The sequence below is a fragment of the Ursus maritimus genome, unplaced genomic scaffold, assembly GCF_017311325.1.
Source record: "Ursus maritimus isolate PB19 unplaced genomic scaffold, ASM1731132v1 scaffold_1, whole genome shotgun sequence".
In the NCBI taxonomy this organism is placed as follows: domain Eukaryota; kingdom Metazoa; phylum Chordata; class Mammalia; order Carnivora; family Ursidae; genus Ursus; species Ursus maritimus.
Window position 1 is genome coordinate 49,195,785 of NW_024423343.1, and position 16,624 is coordinate 49,212,408.

A 16,624-nucleotide genomic window follows, 5' to 3' on the forward strand; every position below is an offset into this window, starting at 1 on the left:
GTTCCTTTTTTTTTTTTTTTTAAAGATTTTATTTATTTATTCGACAGAGATAGAGACAGCCAGCGAGAGAGGGAACACAAGCAGGGGGAGTGGGAGAGGAAGAAGCAGGCCCATAGTGGAGGAGCCTGACGTGGGGCTTGATCCCGTAACGCCGGGATCACGCCCTGAGCCGAAGGCAGAAGCTTAACCGCTGTGCCACCCAGGCGCCCCTATGTGTTCCTTTTTTTATTGTTATTATTACTTTGCAGTATTTGACACTTTCGATTCATTTTTATTCCTAAGCATTCTCCTCCTCGAGCTGTTACCCAAATCGTGCTTGTGCTTCTCCTGTCCCCCAGCTGTGGGCATTCCCCGAGGCTCTGTGCTTGGCCTCTGCTCCTCTCTCCTTACAATGGTTTCTTCCTGTGGGAGTGCACCCAGCTCCATGGGCTCCGTTATCAGTCTCGTGACTCCAGGTCTTATCACTGTCACGGGTAGAGCGCCACATTTCTCGTTCAGTAAACATTTCTACCCGAGTCACCTAGTTGTACTTCAAATACAACCTAGTTAATATTTAAAGCCATCTTTGAATTAATAACACATTTCTTCTTTACAACTTTCTTTTTTAGTATGTGGCACCATTGTTTTCTCAGGTCCCCAGTATCGAAACTTCATAGTCAGCTTATTGGTCCATCCACCCCACTGTTCATTAGAAATGTAATGGCCGCCTCCTCGTGCCAGGCATACTGTATGCCCGGGACATGGGGTCAGGGAGTGAGCACTGACTGCACCTCCCTTTTCTGCCCTCTTTTCTGTGTGCTTGAGAGGGCTAGATAGATAACTGATCTTCTTCTTCTTTTTTTTTTTTTTTTAAGATTTTATTTATTCGAGAGAGAGCGAGCGAGTGTGAGAGAGAGCACAAGTGGGGGAGGGAGGCAGGGAAAGGTGTGAGGGAGAATCAGTCTCCCCACTGAGCAGGGAACCCAGACACAGGGCTCCATCCCAGGACCCTGAGATCACAGGACCCTGAGATCATGACCTGAGCTGAAGGGAGACACTTAACTGACTGAGCCATCCAGGCATCCTGATACATGACGTTCTCAAAGACTGTGAAGCCCACTTTGTTTTTGTTAATTGAGCTCTTTAGAGTATATTGCTGAACATAGCACTTCAGATCTCACAGGAGAAAATGGGCGAGTCTCATTGACTGTCTATATTTTGTATATCCTGAATGATCCTTGGGTCCAGAAATGTGAAGGACAGTTTATTTAAAAAATTCAGAAGAACGAAATCCTAAAGGAATAAACTAAATTTCCTTTTCTCATTAATACAGTGTTAGTCCTCTCAATCTTAAACGTTCCCCTTTACAAATTACAAATTACTATGAATAGAGACCTCTATTACAATATTTGAGGTTTGTTTTTTAAGCTAAACTGAGCAAATGTTATTTTTGCGTTTTAAAGCCTTATTATATTACCTACGTTCACCAATCAACTGAATTGCATTTTCCACATACTGCTCTCATCCGAAATAAAATCTAATAGATTCTTTGTCTTATGATTGGGAAATAAATATTATTTTAAACATGTAATGAACAGCTGCTAAGTCATGTCACACTTCAGTTTATGGAAAAATGAAAGGAATGTCTCATGAATTTTTATGTTATTGGTACTTTATCGATGTATAATTCACTTACAGTAAAATACATAATTAAGTGTATGCCACACTGAATTTTGGCAAATGTATACACCTGTGTAGCTATCACCCAGATCAAAATAACATTTCCATCACCCCCGAGAATTCCCTTGGGCCCAATCACCCACCCCACTGTGAGACAAGCACAAGGGTTATTTTTATCATAATAATGTCTGTTTTTCAGGTTCATGTAAAAATCATATAGTACAATATTCTTTTGTGACTGGCTACTTTTGTTTTTGTGTAATGTTTTTGAGATTTATCCATTTCTGTGTTTCATTTCATTCTTTTTGTGGAATAGTGTACCCTTGTGGGAGCATAATACTGATGTGATTTCCTCTATTTTTTTAAAATATAGTTCCTCCCCAAACTAAACGTAATACATATAGAAGTTTCTATCTCTAGGAAAAAAATTAGTACATTTTTATCTTTAAACTTAAACTTTTAAGTATAAACTTTAAACTTTAATTTTAAAATCAACTTGCAGATGATTTTTGGTTAGAAGATTATCTCTTCTGTTTCATCAACTGCTCTTGAATTTGCATAAGAATATAGATGTTCAAATTGTAAAAATTTATTTTTTATGTCTGTTTTAAAACTTGTGGTTTGCTCCTATGTTTCTTAAAATGGAGGGAAGGGGGCAAGTGGGCTTCTAGGGTCAAATGCCAAGATATAAAATATATTATACATTTGGTACAAATTAAAATTACTTAAACTCTGATCTGATTAGAATGAGTCAATCTTGAAATTACAGTGGAAATGGTAAAACAAATAGAATATTTTCTTTAATCCCCACAACTTTTTGATAATAGATTTTGCACACAGATCTAAGGTGTCTTCTCCTAGAAAAAGCAGAAAAATACTAATTCATAGATAGTAGTATTGCAAAGTCATGGTACCCGAAAATCTATAGGGGTTTTGGAATCTGGCAAAGGAAGTCAGTTACAGTCGTAGGGCTCTGGATGAGCCCAGGCAGTAGTCAATTTCAAGCAAAGGTCAAGGTTAGAAAATTGTATCACCCTTAAGCATGAAGTTGAACAGATGGCATTAAGTAGTGAAGGTCCACCAAGAATCAAATTTCATCATTTTATCAGGTACTTACAATTCTTCAGATTTTATGAAACCATATGAGTCTTTAAAAATACTATTATCATTACGTGTTTTCGATAAATGGGGCCGTTTTTATGAATGAAAATTTGAATAAAGAAGGATGTGATTACTTTCCTCTCTGAATTATATTTATAAGAAGCCTCATTGTTGAGAAGTACATGGGGGCATCTCCTCTGAGTTGCAAACCGGATTCTGTGGAGCTCAAGCATGTTAATTTTGAAACTGTTTGTATGAGGGTGATATACTCATGTTTGTACAAGGATAATAAACAGTCTTCAGTTTCATTAGCAGAGATGTAGGAAATCATTGATTCTAGGAGAGTGCCGGAGAGAACCAAGCAAAAATGTGAGGGAGAGCTGCCAAAGGTGGTTTGCTGATGGAGGCCCGTGGATGCTTGTGGGATGCAGCACGCCACGCTATTTTGTTATGTTCGATCCTAGATGTTGAGGCAAATGTATTGTTAATACAAAACCTTCCCCATGGTTGAAGAATTCTTTGTCACTTATCTCGTTGCAGCCAGGTCCTTTAACTTGTTCATGTACTTTTTTTCTTTAGATAAAAATGCCAAAGCAGTTCCTTTACAACCTTTTCTTCTCAACAGTAGAATGCATGCAAATCAATATCTAACGGTTTTTGTGCAAAGCTCAGTAAATAATAGATTTTATTTTGCCACTGTAGAAACCAAAATTTAAAAACCTTGTGCAATTGGGAAGCTGGGAAAGGAAGACTACTGGCGCAATTACTAGCAAATTAAAGTAGAAATGATGATAATATTACTAGCTCCATAAATTCTGAGAAATCAACTCTTTATAGAAGAAGAAGGAAAAAAAGAGGCCGTTCCAATCTGATTTAGGGTGGCAGGTACAAAAACCATAATGAATAATGCATGTACGATATCCCTCCATGCTTCTTTGCGAATTCCCAGTTTTTGGGCTTTTGGGGATATGTATGTAGATGTGAGCAAATGTACTTTAGAAGAAGAAGAATCCATCTAAGATATAGTTTTCATGACTACACTCTGATACGAATGTATTTGGCTTGAGTTAGCATCGATAAGTGAAAAGAAGTGTCCAGATTTGAGCCTTGTAGATATAAATTTCCACTTCTCCTTTTATTCTGTTATTTTAGTGAGCTACTAATTACTTCAACTAGCCAGATGTTTGTTTTTAGCAAGAGCTAGGGACTGAAGCATGGCAAGGGTCACATTTATGGTGTGGCTCTGCCACCCCTGAGGCTAGCAGAGATAAGTGCGACGTAGGTGAATCAAATCTAGTCCCAAGAATGTAATTGCTTTGCTCTTTGGTGTTAGGAAATGATCTAGCTATGTATATGTAGTTGTGTGTATATAGTTATGTAAATTCCTACTTGAAATCTTCCTAAATCACTTAATGATATAATTTTTGAAAAATCGGTGCTTGGGAAGGTTATGGAATCTATTTGTTTATGCTTCAAGCAACGTTGTATGGTAACATGCTATTAGACTCAATCCAGTGATGGTATAGTTTTGCCAAGAATTATTGTTAGAATGTGAGCACATTTCTAAAGAATTACAAATATGTAGATAATTTATCTACATGCATTATGTTTGAGAAATATCTATTTTTAAATGATAGAAAGACACAAATCCCTCTGTGTATGTGGGAGAGAAGAATTTGTAAATCAAAGGCTATAGCAGCTACTTCTTCAGAAAAGGTCTCATCTCAAGAATATCTCTCCTTGAAAAGGAACGCTCGTGAACTGGTCGCGGGAATGTAAATTGGTGTAGCCACTGTGGAAAATAGTATGCAGGCTCCTCAAAAAATTAAAAATAGAGGGGCACGTGGCTGGCTTAGTCAATATAGTATGCAACTCCTGATCTCAGGGTTGCAAGTTCAAGCCCCACATTGGGCGTAGAGCTTACTTTAAAAAAAAAATTAAAAATAGAAACACCGTATGATCCAGTAATTCTATTACTGGATATTTACCCAGAGAAAACAAATGCACTAATTCAAAAAGATATATGCACCCCTTTGTTTATTGCAGCATTATTCATAACAGCCAAATAAGAGGCAACCTAAGTGTCCATTGATAGATGAATGAATAAAGATGTGGCGCACGCGCACACACACACACACACACACACACACACACACACACACACACACACACCCCGGAATATTACTCAGTCAAAAAAAGAATGAGATCTTGCTATTTGTGACCAGATTGGTGGACCTAGAGGGTATTATGCCAAGTACAATAAGTCACACCAAGAAAAACAAATACCGTATGATTTCACTTATATGTGGAATCTAAAAATCAAAACAAATGAACAAACAAAAACAGAAATGGGTCCATAAATATAGATAGCAAACTGGTTATTGCCAGAGAGGATGGGAGGGGCAAGATGGGCAAAGTGGATGAAGGGGAGAGAGAGGTACTGGCTTCCAGTTATGGGACGAATAAGTCACAGGGATAAGAGGCACAGCATAGGGAATATGGTCAATGGTATTCTAATAGTGATGTGTGGTGACAGATGGTAGCCACACCTTTGGTGAGCATGGCATACTGTATAGACTTATTACTGTGTTGTACACCTGCAACTAATGTAACATTCTGTGTCAACTATATTTCAGCAAAACAGGAATATCTCCTTAAAAAATTTGTAACATTTCAGTACAAAATAAAGCAACTAACAATAGAACTAGATAACTTTCCTTTTTTTGACAAATAGGAATATAAATGTTTTGTGGGTAAGAATGTTATTGGAGTGGACGTCTTCAGAATAGCAACCAACACTGAAATTACCCATAATTTATTGATTTGAGATCTTTATTCCACAGAAATTGTGTGTTAAAAATTATCTGCAGAACAAGGGAAGTGCTGGTAGTATGAGAAAATCCTCACCTCTCTTATGGATGAGAATAATGTTGTTGTCACTGCTTTGTAGAATAGCACCTATCCCCATTAATGGTGATTTCTAGAACTTAAAAGCTGCTAGGAAGGGTGCCTGCTACTATTCTTGGGACTGCTACTTTACAGCATGTTATCCATAAGTTCAACTGGAAGTAACATTTATTTTGATTAGAAAACATCGGCTGGGGGCGCCTGGGTGGCTCAGTTGTTAAGCGTCTGCCTTCGGCTCAGGGCGTGATCCCGGCATTTTGGAATGGAGCCCCACATCAGGCTCCTCCCCTGGGAGCCTGCTTCTTCCTCTCCCACTCCCCCTTGCTTGTGTTCCCTCTCTTGCTGGCTGTCTCTCTCTGTCAAATAAATAAATAAAATCTTAAAAAAAAAAAAAAAGAAAACATCAGCTGTTCATTAAAAGCTTCTGCCTTTTATTGGTCTATGCTAACGTAAAACATTTCTAAAACAAAATACTTCTATTGACTTTCTTTCTGTGATTGATGTACTCTTTTTTTCTTTTTTCTGTGTCAAAGCATAAACTGATGCCATTTATCTTCAATGAAGCTTTCTCAGGAACACGGCTTAGAGAAATCTTTGTACAGACTAAAATGCTTCCTGAGAGAATTGTGTATTATTTTCTATTTTTAGATTGACTTTAATGACTAACAACTTATCATGGTTACAATGCATATGTGACATATATTTGTTAGCTAAGTAATCTATAAACAATATAGTAATCCACTTTCCAAGATGTGAAGTGATTTATCCTCTATTTGAAACATTTTGAGACAATTCAAACTTTCATTACATATACTTGTCTTATATATAAAATGTATTCTTGTCACTACTCACCAGATTTGAAAAACATGGAAGTTCTCATTTCAAATAGTAATTTCTTCTAATAAGCATAAAAATACCATTGAGTTAAATAGCAGTTATTTGGCCTCTAGATGGGACTCATGGCTCCTCTTAAGAACTTTACTAAGTTCCCTGAGTTGTAATCATACCTGCTTATCCCATTGAGTTGCTTTTAGATCAGGAACTAGGATTTGGAAACGTGTCATGTAATCTGTAAGGCATATATGAAGCCGGCGGTACCCCACAGAGGTAAACCAGTTACCTGATCATAAGCAGCCAATTGCCTCTCAGTAGCCCTTGATTCTACTTCCATAGGCACGAAACATGCTTCTTTCAGGATTTGGGGTTCATGCTCTCTTCATGCGTGGTGGTGAGCAGGGTTTCCTCAGGATTTGGGTGGTTTGTGGAAGAGTAAGAGCTTATGAGCATATTGACATTAAATAAGAGGCTAGGTAAGTAGAATGAACATGAAAGTGGTCCCAGGAGAAAGAGATCAGACACATAGAATTGCGAAGAGCCTCCTCACCACCAAATTTGGGTCGAATCTTACCAACAAATGTGAACGAATAAAAGAAAGCTCATGTTGAATTTTTGCTTATAGCTAAAATGTTGTATTTTTCAGAACGCTGCAAATGTAAGCCTATTCGAGCTACACAGAAGATCTATTTCCGAAACAATTACAACTATGGTAAGGATAACTTCATGATTGACCTATCAACTGCTGTGCTAAGAAAGGGGTGTGTGTGTGTGTGTGTGAGAATTCGTAGAGCAGTTTAAAAATAAGGCTTAAAACCAAACAAGGACAACTTTTAAGCACAAGTCCCCTGTTCCTCCCAAACAATTAAAATGTCCCATGGGCAAAACTCTTTTGTTCTTTTTTCTTAACACATGCTTGATTTTGCAGCATCTCAGGCGGCATTGCTGCCATGTTGAAACCATGTAATTAGGTAAGTACCCAGAACTGCGTTTCAAACGAGATGAGAGGAACTCTTCCTTTTCTGAGAGGGTAAGGAGGGTTTGAGCCTGAATGTCTGGAGCTGTGTGGGTTTTCAGTTGTGCTTCAAAGTCCACTTTGCTGGGGTCAACAGAGGAGTACTTTGATGCCTCAGGGACTGACGGGTAATAGAGTGCAGCTTGGTTTCTCCAAGCAGTCTATCTCATGGAACACGTTGACAGAGTTGGAAGGTAGCACTCACAGAAGTTGTTAGTATTCAATTAAGGAAATGTTTTTTTGTCTAGCTTGACCAAGAAAAGTGACATTCTGTTAAAATATTCATTGAAGAACCACCACTCCAAATGTAGCCGACAGACTTAGGGAGGAAAATCCTCCTGTCTCTGTACCAGGTACTGGGCTGAGTGGTTCCTATACACTTGCTCTTACAGTTTTCTCAGCTGCCCCATGAGATGTATTATTATGCTAATTTTATCAGTGATTATTGAACCCAGATTGTCCTTTCTTAAATCATTTAGAATGTACTTTTGGGTACTGGCATGCTTGAGAGTCACAGATAGCAAGTACTATTATATTTGGAAAGCTCAGTTAGAGTTTTCCAGCTGATAAAATAAAGGACAAATCAACATTTGCTGTAATCCATAGCCATTTTATTGTGATTTTTTTCCTAGCATCTATGAGATTAATGAAGTTTGTGTGACTATCTCTGAAGAAGATTGTTGATGCTGAGTCAATGAATAAAAACATGACAATTAAATAGAGTTTAAAGGAAACTATTTTATTAAAATGAGAATTTTATCATTGAATTTATGTGCCTTATTTTAGAGGACAGAGGACATATAGCACAGATTTATTTCTATTTCTAAGCTGTTGGGAATCAGGAGGAGAGAAATTGGTAAGACTCTGTAAGACTAATCTTTGATATCTATGAAAATACTGTGTATTACAAGGTATAAAGTAGAAAATTTTCAGTGTAATAAATCTCTTTGAAATAAATGTACTAGTTTCCCAAGTCTTTCTTCAATGGAATCAATTTTTATTTTTTGCTTACTACTCATCTTAAGAGGAATCTAATTTCTCTTAGCCAGTGGTTGATGCACTTTCCAAGGTTGAAAGGTCATGTTTTTCTGAGGAGTTAAATGCCTGGCTGCTCATCTGAGAACCCATTCCTCTAAAAACTGATGTGAAAACTCACAGGGAAATAGAGGTCTTGATTTTTAGGAGATTAGGTTTTTTGAGACTGAAAAATGTTACGTGAACTTTTAAGTATAGTTATACTAAAAACAAAAGCATAGTAAAAATGTTATTTCAAGGAAATTCAGTTGACTTTGTATTTATTTTACTTATTATCAATTTTTACTTTATCTCACTTTCTTAGTGCTGTGACGGTTGGTGCTGCTATTTTGGTTAAAAATTAAAATGCTAGTGGTTATGAGTCCAAGTGAATATCATAAGGTAAAATGGAATACGGGTCACAATTAACGGGAAGGAGATCATTTCTTCCTCATAGCCAAACAGTAACCAGCTTGCCCATAGATGAAGCATTTCCATGTGTCTGCAGCCTCCTTAGAGCTTCTTTGGGCGAAGGCAGGCACCGGAATGATTAAATAGAAGGAAGAACTCCGAAAGGAAAACGCAATTTTAATTCTAAAATATGTTGATTTTTATCAGTAGTCTCTGCCGGTGTCAGAAAACAAAGTGGGGGTGGGAGTAAATGATAATTCAGACAACCTCGGCTTCATTCAGATTAATTCAGTAAAAGCTCTTGAGCTTTAACAAAATTACTTGAATAATAAAGTAAGTCTTGTAGAGAGATATTTATTTTGGAGTGGGTACATGTGCTAAAAATTTCTAATGAAAATAGCCACACTGGGTAAATAAATCATTAGGTTGAGAACGGTTGCAGTTTGCTAATCTCTAAGAGCTGATGGAGGCTCTGAAGCACATTTACATAAACCAGGACACAGAAAAATGTCTGCTAGCCGGGCTTGTCGATTTATCATCCGAATCTCCCAAATGACATTTCAAAAAGGGCAATCTTATTTTTTGTTAAAATACAGACTTGAGAGAACACGAAGAAGGGATTCTTTGGCTCACAAGTCGCACCAAACAGGGACAGCTGGTAGTTCTGTTCCATTAACGGTAGTCCTTATACTTTCTCTGGAAATTGAAATACTTGTGGAGCAAACATGAGGTTCTGTCCTAAAGTTTTTAGAACCAGCAGCTTAATTTCTATCATCCACATGTCCTACCTGGTGGAGTGTTATTGAATGTCTCTCTATGAAGTTGGGGCATTGATAGGAGGAACGGTTTATTAGCTGGCTTTGTATTTGCATGGGTTACTTCTTTCTATTCTTTTGTAGTCCAAAAGACCCTAAAGGCCATGGGAAGGGACTCAGACGAAAGTGGTTTGCAGATACGTGCTAAAAGGCTTTCAAAAAGTGGATTCGTTTGGATCCGTTGTGTCTTCCTCTGTGTAACGTCCCTGGATATTGGACTAGGGAGCTGGGCCAAAAGCCGCTGGCTTCTTGCTAATTGACATTTTTACTTCTTTGCAGGCTTTTTCAAACCTCTCCTTAAGAGAGAGAGAAAAAAAAAGGACAAGCTCATTTATCAGAAGGAGGAATCTAAAACATTTGGCTCTTCCAGAGGACAGAATATACAGATTAGAAGCAGAACTGTAGTTTGTAGATTCTGAGTCAAACACTTTGACTTTGCAGCTGAATTGGTTACTTTAAGGCAGTTCATCTTAATACTGAGAAGCGAAGCTGGCTTTTGTGAGTTATATTGGGGGCCAGTATTTCCGTTGAAAGAAGTACATCATGCAACGAACATAGTAGACCATGTTCCATAGCGCAGGAGGGGAGGGGATGTTGGGCGGTCTGGCTGCAGAACACATGGAAGAAACATGGTCTCAGGGTAGCCGTTCTTATTCAAGAAGAAAACGTAGCATACCTACAGGAGAATATAAATGATAATCTGTACCGAAACGAGGGAAGAAAGGAGCTGGCGTCTGAACAGTCCCTAAGATGAGCAAGGTGGAAAGATGGCAGGAGCAGCTGGGGAACACTCTAGAACAGGACTTTGAAACACTGTAGAGGCCCCAACTCTTCAGAAAATCTATTAATAGATCTGATAGAAAGAAAGAAAGCATATTAAATACCAGGTCTTTACATAGAGTGAAATTAATATAAATTCCTGTTGGCAGCAACTGAAAGCATGTATGTACACATTCAAAATAAAATACTGGAGGAAAATCACATCTGATTCCCTCAACCTTTGATTATCGAAGTAGATTTCTCACAATGAAATACATGTACACACGTATGCACACACACACAAATATCTATGTGTATGTGAATTGGAAGGGGATCAGGGCTGAACAGTAAAGGGGGCAGGTGTGTTGTGTAGTGTGTCATTCACTACGATCTAAGGCAAAAATATCGGGTTGACTTTTATAAATTGACTAGAAAGGGGCCTACTTGTCTTTTTTGAGTGGGGTATCTATTGTGTATCATATGACCACATCAGCTTTATTTTCTTTTATCCAGTCATTCGGGCTAAAGTTAAAGAAGTAAAGACCAAGTGCCATGATGTGACTGTAGTAGTTGAGGTGAAGGAGATTCTAAAGGCTTCTCTGGTAAACATTCCACGGGACACCATTAACCTTTACACCAGCTCTGGCTGCCTGTGTCCTCCGCTTAATGTTAACGAGGAATATATCATCATGGGCTATGAAGATGAGGAACGCTCCAGGTAATTCAGAATAACTGCTGTTTCTATCCTTTCTTTATTGCATTTCTCTAGACCTCTTACTCTGGGGTTCTTACCTGGGGCTCTCTCTAACTTCTAGGGGCTTATAGATAGGTTTCAGTTGGGTCCCATAATATCATGTAGTGGGTAGAAAAGTGTATGTGTGCAATTTGTGGGTGTGCTTTTTCTGGGGGAGAGGGATCATAACATCATTTCTTCTTAAGGGAGTCCATGACTCCCAAATTGTCAGATTTACTGTTCTAAAACTTGGCTGTCCTACTCTAGAATAAATAATAAATCTTTTTTGACAATGATTCCTTGTGTTTTTCGGTAATATGTTTTAATTTTTCAAAAATGGTTGCTTCTTTAAAAAATACAGATTACTGTTGGTGGAAGGTTCTATTGCTGAGAAATGGAAGGATCGACTTGGTAAAAAAGTTAAGGTAAGCCTGTATTTTATGTTCAAAGTGATACACAAAAATAAAAGTAGAAAACCAGCCATTTGTCATTTAAACGAAAGAGTTACCCTTAAGAGCATGAGACATACTTAAACCTGAGATGTGTGTGTATGTATGTGTGTGTGTGTGTGTGTGTGTCTGTGTCTGTGTTTGTGTCTCAAATTCTAAGGACGGGAATTTGTTTTTAATGTCAATTTAAAGAGTGAATTCTTGGGGCGCCTGGGTGGCTTAGTCGTTAAGCATCTGCCTTTGGCTCAGGGCGTGATCCCCGTGTTGTGGGATTGAGCCCCACATCAGTTCCTCCACTGGGAGCCTGCTTCTTCCTCTCCCACTCCCCCTGCTTGTGTACCCTCTCTCGCTGGCAGTCTCTATGTCAAATGAATAAATAAAATCTTAAAAAAAAAAAAAAGTGAATTCTCTGTAATTGTAGCAGAGATTTAACCATAGTTGCCTCACTTCTCGCAATGAGAAATCTGGCTATGGTTAGTCCAGTCCTGGTTGGGTGGCTCCACATTATCATTAGGGCTCCAGGCTCCTCCTAGCTTCCTGTTCTGCCATTTTTAAGGGTATTGCTTCCATGCTCATGTTCACCTGGAGGTCACAAGATGGCTGCCCACCCTCAGCATTACACCTGTATCTCAGGGAGAAAATAAGGGAGGTAAAAAGGAGTTTCCAAGGGCCCCATCTGGCAATTTATACTTAGGTTTTAGTCTCCTATCCATCCCTAGCTGCAAGAGAAGCTGGAAAATGCAGTTTTTTAGCTGGACGTATCACTTCCTTGGACAAATTGCAGTTCTGTGAGTCAAAGAAGAAGGAAAGAATAAATGATGGGTAGGAAACGGCCAATGTTGTCCCAATTCATAGACACCAATTCCTCTGTACAAGATGCAGCCACATTCATCTGTGTGTAAGAGATCTGACCAAATCAGGTCCTTAGAGCAGTAATGGAGCTTTATTTTTAAGCCAATGATTCTTAGATTCTGGAATTGATGCATTTAAAAAAATCACAGTAAATGACCTTATTATAGAAAGTTAGAAGGTTTCATTTCTTCTTACTATACTAAGCAAATCTGTTTCAAAAAAAGGAATGTATGCAAAAATGGCAAAGAATTGAAAAGGGTGTGCGTGTGTGTGTGTGTGTGTGCGTGCGTGTGCACGCACGTGCAGAGGGCAAGAAGGAAGAAAGAAAGAGTGGGAATTGTACCAAACATAATACATCCCCTTCCTTCTGTGAGTTTGAAGGCTTGGGAAATATTTACAGGGTAAGTTAAACACCCCTGGGCAGTTTATCTTCTACATCTGGCACTTGACACAGCAGACACATTTGAGTTTAAGTGACCTACAAAAATGTAAAGGGCATTATTTTGCAGGGAGAAACTACCCTTTGGTAAGTTCTTTTTTTCTCAGTATATTTGTCAAAAGTGAGATGCATTTCAAGTTCAGACTTGTGGGAATTCTCTATTTGTATCTCTTTTCAATTACTTTGCGTTTATTAAAAAGTGGCTCTTCAGGAAGTTGGAATCTCTTACTGTCCTTTTAATTTGGTTTTCTGCTTGCTAATGCAGAACAGGAATTTGTCCTAAATTCCTGTACCAGTTGGAAGAGCTTTCAACATCCCTGCTGCAAAGCATGTAACGAGGCTTGCTGCTTCTCTTTTGGTACCAAAACAATGGCCATCATGTAAAGCCCAGGACACATGGCTTGTTTATCCTATTTCTTAGGCAAACATATTTTCCATTGCTTTCTACAGGGGACTCACAGAGTTACTGTGAAATCCTTTATACTCTCAGTCTGGATTTAAACATGCTAAAGGGAAGAATTAAGCCAATAATGTGAACAATTTTTAATTCATATGCAGATACTCATGGCTGAAGATCTTGGGTAGAAAATCTCTTTTGGCTAGAATTATTGAGATGCTTACTTTAGTTTTCCTGTCAATTTGAGGATGTGAAAAAGAGCTTTATGGAGGATACTGGTTTTTGTTTTTTTTTCCCCAAATAAGAGTTGCCCTTTTTAGCTGATCTTTTTTTTTTTCTTTTTGCTCAGTGAATAGAATAAGAAATAAATAAAGACCTTCTTATGGCTTTGCCATACAAATGGTTGTTTGCCTAAGTCTCTGATATAGCAGGTTGTTAAAAAAAAAAAAAAATTGGTCTGCCCTGGGCAGCTGAGAATCAGACGATTTTTTAAATAAGAAAAACAGTAAGATCGGGGAGTAAGGTATGCTAAAATGAAGAATTCTTTGCAGTAATTAAAAAGTGATAATTTATTATGTACTAAGCCCTTTATGTATTTTTTATTTGTTAATCTTCAGAACAGCCTTATAAGTATATTTTATTATTAATTCCAAGTGTTAATGATGAAAATGAGGTTTAATAAGTTCAAGAAACTTTGCACAGTAACTGATGGAATTAGAATTCGGACTTGGGCCGTCTGACCTTAGCTCCTTGCTGCTCAAAGTGTGGTCTCTGGACCAGCAACACTGGCATCACCAGGGAGCTTGCTAGGTATGAAAATCTTGGGCTCCGTCCCAGACCTACTGACTGAGAATCTGCAATTTTAACAGTATCTCCAGGTTATTTCTATGTTTATTGAAATTTGAGAAGTACTGCTGTAGTCCTTACTCACTACCTATAATACCCAAAATATAACTTCCTTTTAATTTATTATTTTACATGTATACCCTCTTGGCATTGTTAATATGAAATATTAGTGAACTTGATTGTCGTTATCAGAAACATTGGTAATGTCTGCTTTGTAAATCTTTGAGTGCAGAACCTTGTCTGTTGTGATTGTTGCACTTGGTAGAGATTACTTGGAAATATATTTTTAAGAGATCCCATTTGCCCCCCAAATTTCCATTTTTTCACTGCTTAAATCAGGTATGTTTTAAAAGGCTATGTTCTGATGTGTCAACAGAGAAGACGATGAAAAATAGCCCTTCAAATTCTGTGTGTAAATCTTCCATTGTCAATCACCGTGGAGTGCCAGCCTTGTGCATGTTACCTCCGGAAACACCCGCGGATTTGGATAGATATTTTTGTCACCATTTGACATGGAAATTTTAAGTTTAAGGTTTGCTATGAAAACATTACTGACATATTCTAGGTGGCCAATTTCGTGCTTTCTATGATCAGAGAATTATGTCCGTATAGCATTATCAGATAACAAAATGTTATACTTTTTTATAACCAGAGAATTATGCCCATATAGCATCCCAGGATAACAAAATTTGATACTTTTGGAAAATGCTTTTGAGGTCTGACTTTGTGGTCTTACTAAGTTGTTAGAATAATAGAAATGATGACCCTGGTGATATGTGCCCGTGAGCATTTTCTGTTTTAAATTTCACAGCGCTGGGATATGAAGGTCCGTCACCTTGAACTGAATAAAAGTGATTCTAGCCACAGTGATTCCACTCAGAGTCAGAAGTCTGGCAGGAACTCCACCCCCCGGCAAGCACGCAACTAACTCCTGAAATGCAGAGAACATCGGTGGACTTCCTATTAAGACTTGCATTGCTGGACCAGCAGAGGAAAATTGCACTATTGCACGCCATATTCTATTTTTTACCACAAAAATCATGTGGTAACTGATATTACTTCTATTTTCTCTCTTGTTGTTTTTCTCTTCCCTCCCCCTCCCTCCTTGTTTTTTGTGGTCTGAGTGCAGATCCTTAAATATATGTATGCTGTTTCACTAATCCTGGGAAAACTGTTCTTTGCAATAATAATAAATTAAACATGTTGATACCAGGGCCTCTTTGCTGGAGTAAATGTTAATTTGCTGTTCTGCACCCAGATTGGGAACGCAATATTGGATGCAAAGAGAGCTTTCTGGTATCCACTGAAAGCTAGACATGCCGTAAAGCATAGTGTGCTCATCTAACCACAATTGCCTCGTTTTCACATGCCTTTCGGGCATTCTCCTCAAGCTTAAAAGTTCTGAATGTTTATAAAGGTAAAATGGCAGTTTGAAATCAAATGCCACACAGGCAAAGCAATCAAGCACCAGGAAGTATTTACGAGGAAACGACACACAAGATAAATTATTTGCAAGATTGGCAGGAAGCAAAATAAATAGTGCAAGGAGCTGGGGAAGGAACATTCCGCCTGACTGAGAAGCACCGCTGAAACCAGAGGCTGTTGGGGTGCAAACAGTAGCATTCTTCTTTGGGCAATACATTTGGTTTGTTTGTGAATATATTAATCAGCATATGGAAGTGAATTATAACGAGACATCTGCTGTTATCAGTGTAGCTCTGTTACATTTGCTTCCCTTTCAATAAACCCATTGGTGTAAGGTCTTTTTTTTCCATCTTTTAAAATAAATCTTGCTGCATTGACCAGGGAAAGGAGGTATGTGTGCATATGCGCCAGGGTGGTAGTTTTGAAAGATACATAGCTCTATAAAATGCTGTTGCTTGTGGGATGGTAAAAGGTGCGAGGGTGTGCGTGTGCGTGCGTGTGTGTGCGTGTGTGCACTCACACCCAGGCCGAACTGAATTACAGGCCTGTACTTTATCATTTGGATTTGTGCTGTTTAATGCTCAGTAAAATATGCCTAATAAAAGGAATTCCGGTTGTCAGGAGAGAGGTTTTTCTGACTTGTGAACCAAATGCAGTCTCACTGGCCAAGCTGCAGTGTCCCCACGGGAGGAGGATCAAGTGATCCTTTTCCTTCCTCCTTTCCTCCAGCCGGGTTCTTCCCTTCAATTTACATAGTTGATATTAGCAGAACCAAATTTCTAAGCTATCATATGCTGAAAATAAAACATTTATGAAGCAAAAGGGTGCTGTGCCTCCTTCTACAAGGGCAATCATGCCAGAGTGAAATTCATTCTGGAACAAACGTTTCCCCAAATAGCAAATAATTCCTTTAAATTCTCCCTTTTGAAAGCAAGAGAACATCCCGACTTTCTGGCTGATGCCTAAGC

General features: G+C 38.3%; 1 protein-coding gene across 1 annotated transcript in view; it reads left to right on the forward strand.

Moving 5' to 3' along the window:
* FRZB (frizzled related protein) overlaps positions 1-16,273 on the forward strand; it is a 32,669-nt gene extending 16,396 nt beyond the window's left edge. The window contains exons 3-6 of the mRNA XM_008687230.2: positions 7,148-7,213; positions 11,029-11,233; positions 11,610-11,673; positions 15,043-16,273. Coding sequence (XP_008685452.1) covers positions 7,148-7,213; positions 11,029-11,233; positions 11,610-11,673; positions 15,043-15,159 — 452 coding nt within the window. The 3' untranslated portion in view covers positions 15,160-16,273. The remainder of the gene's footprint in view (positions 1-7,147; positions 7,214-11,028; positions 11,234-11,609; positions 11,674-15,042) is intronic.
* Positions 16,274-16,624: the final 351 nt, after the last annotated feature.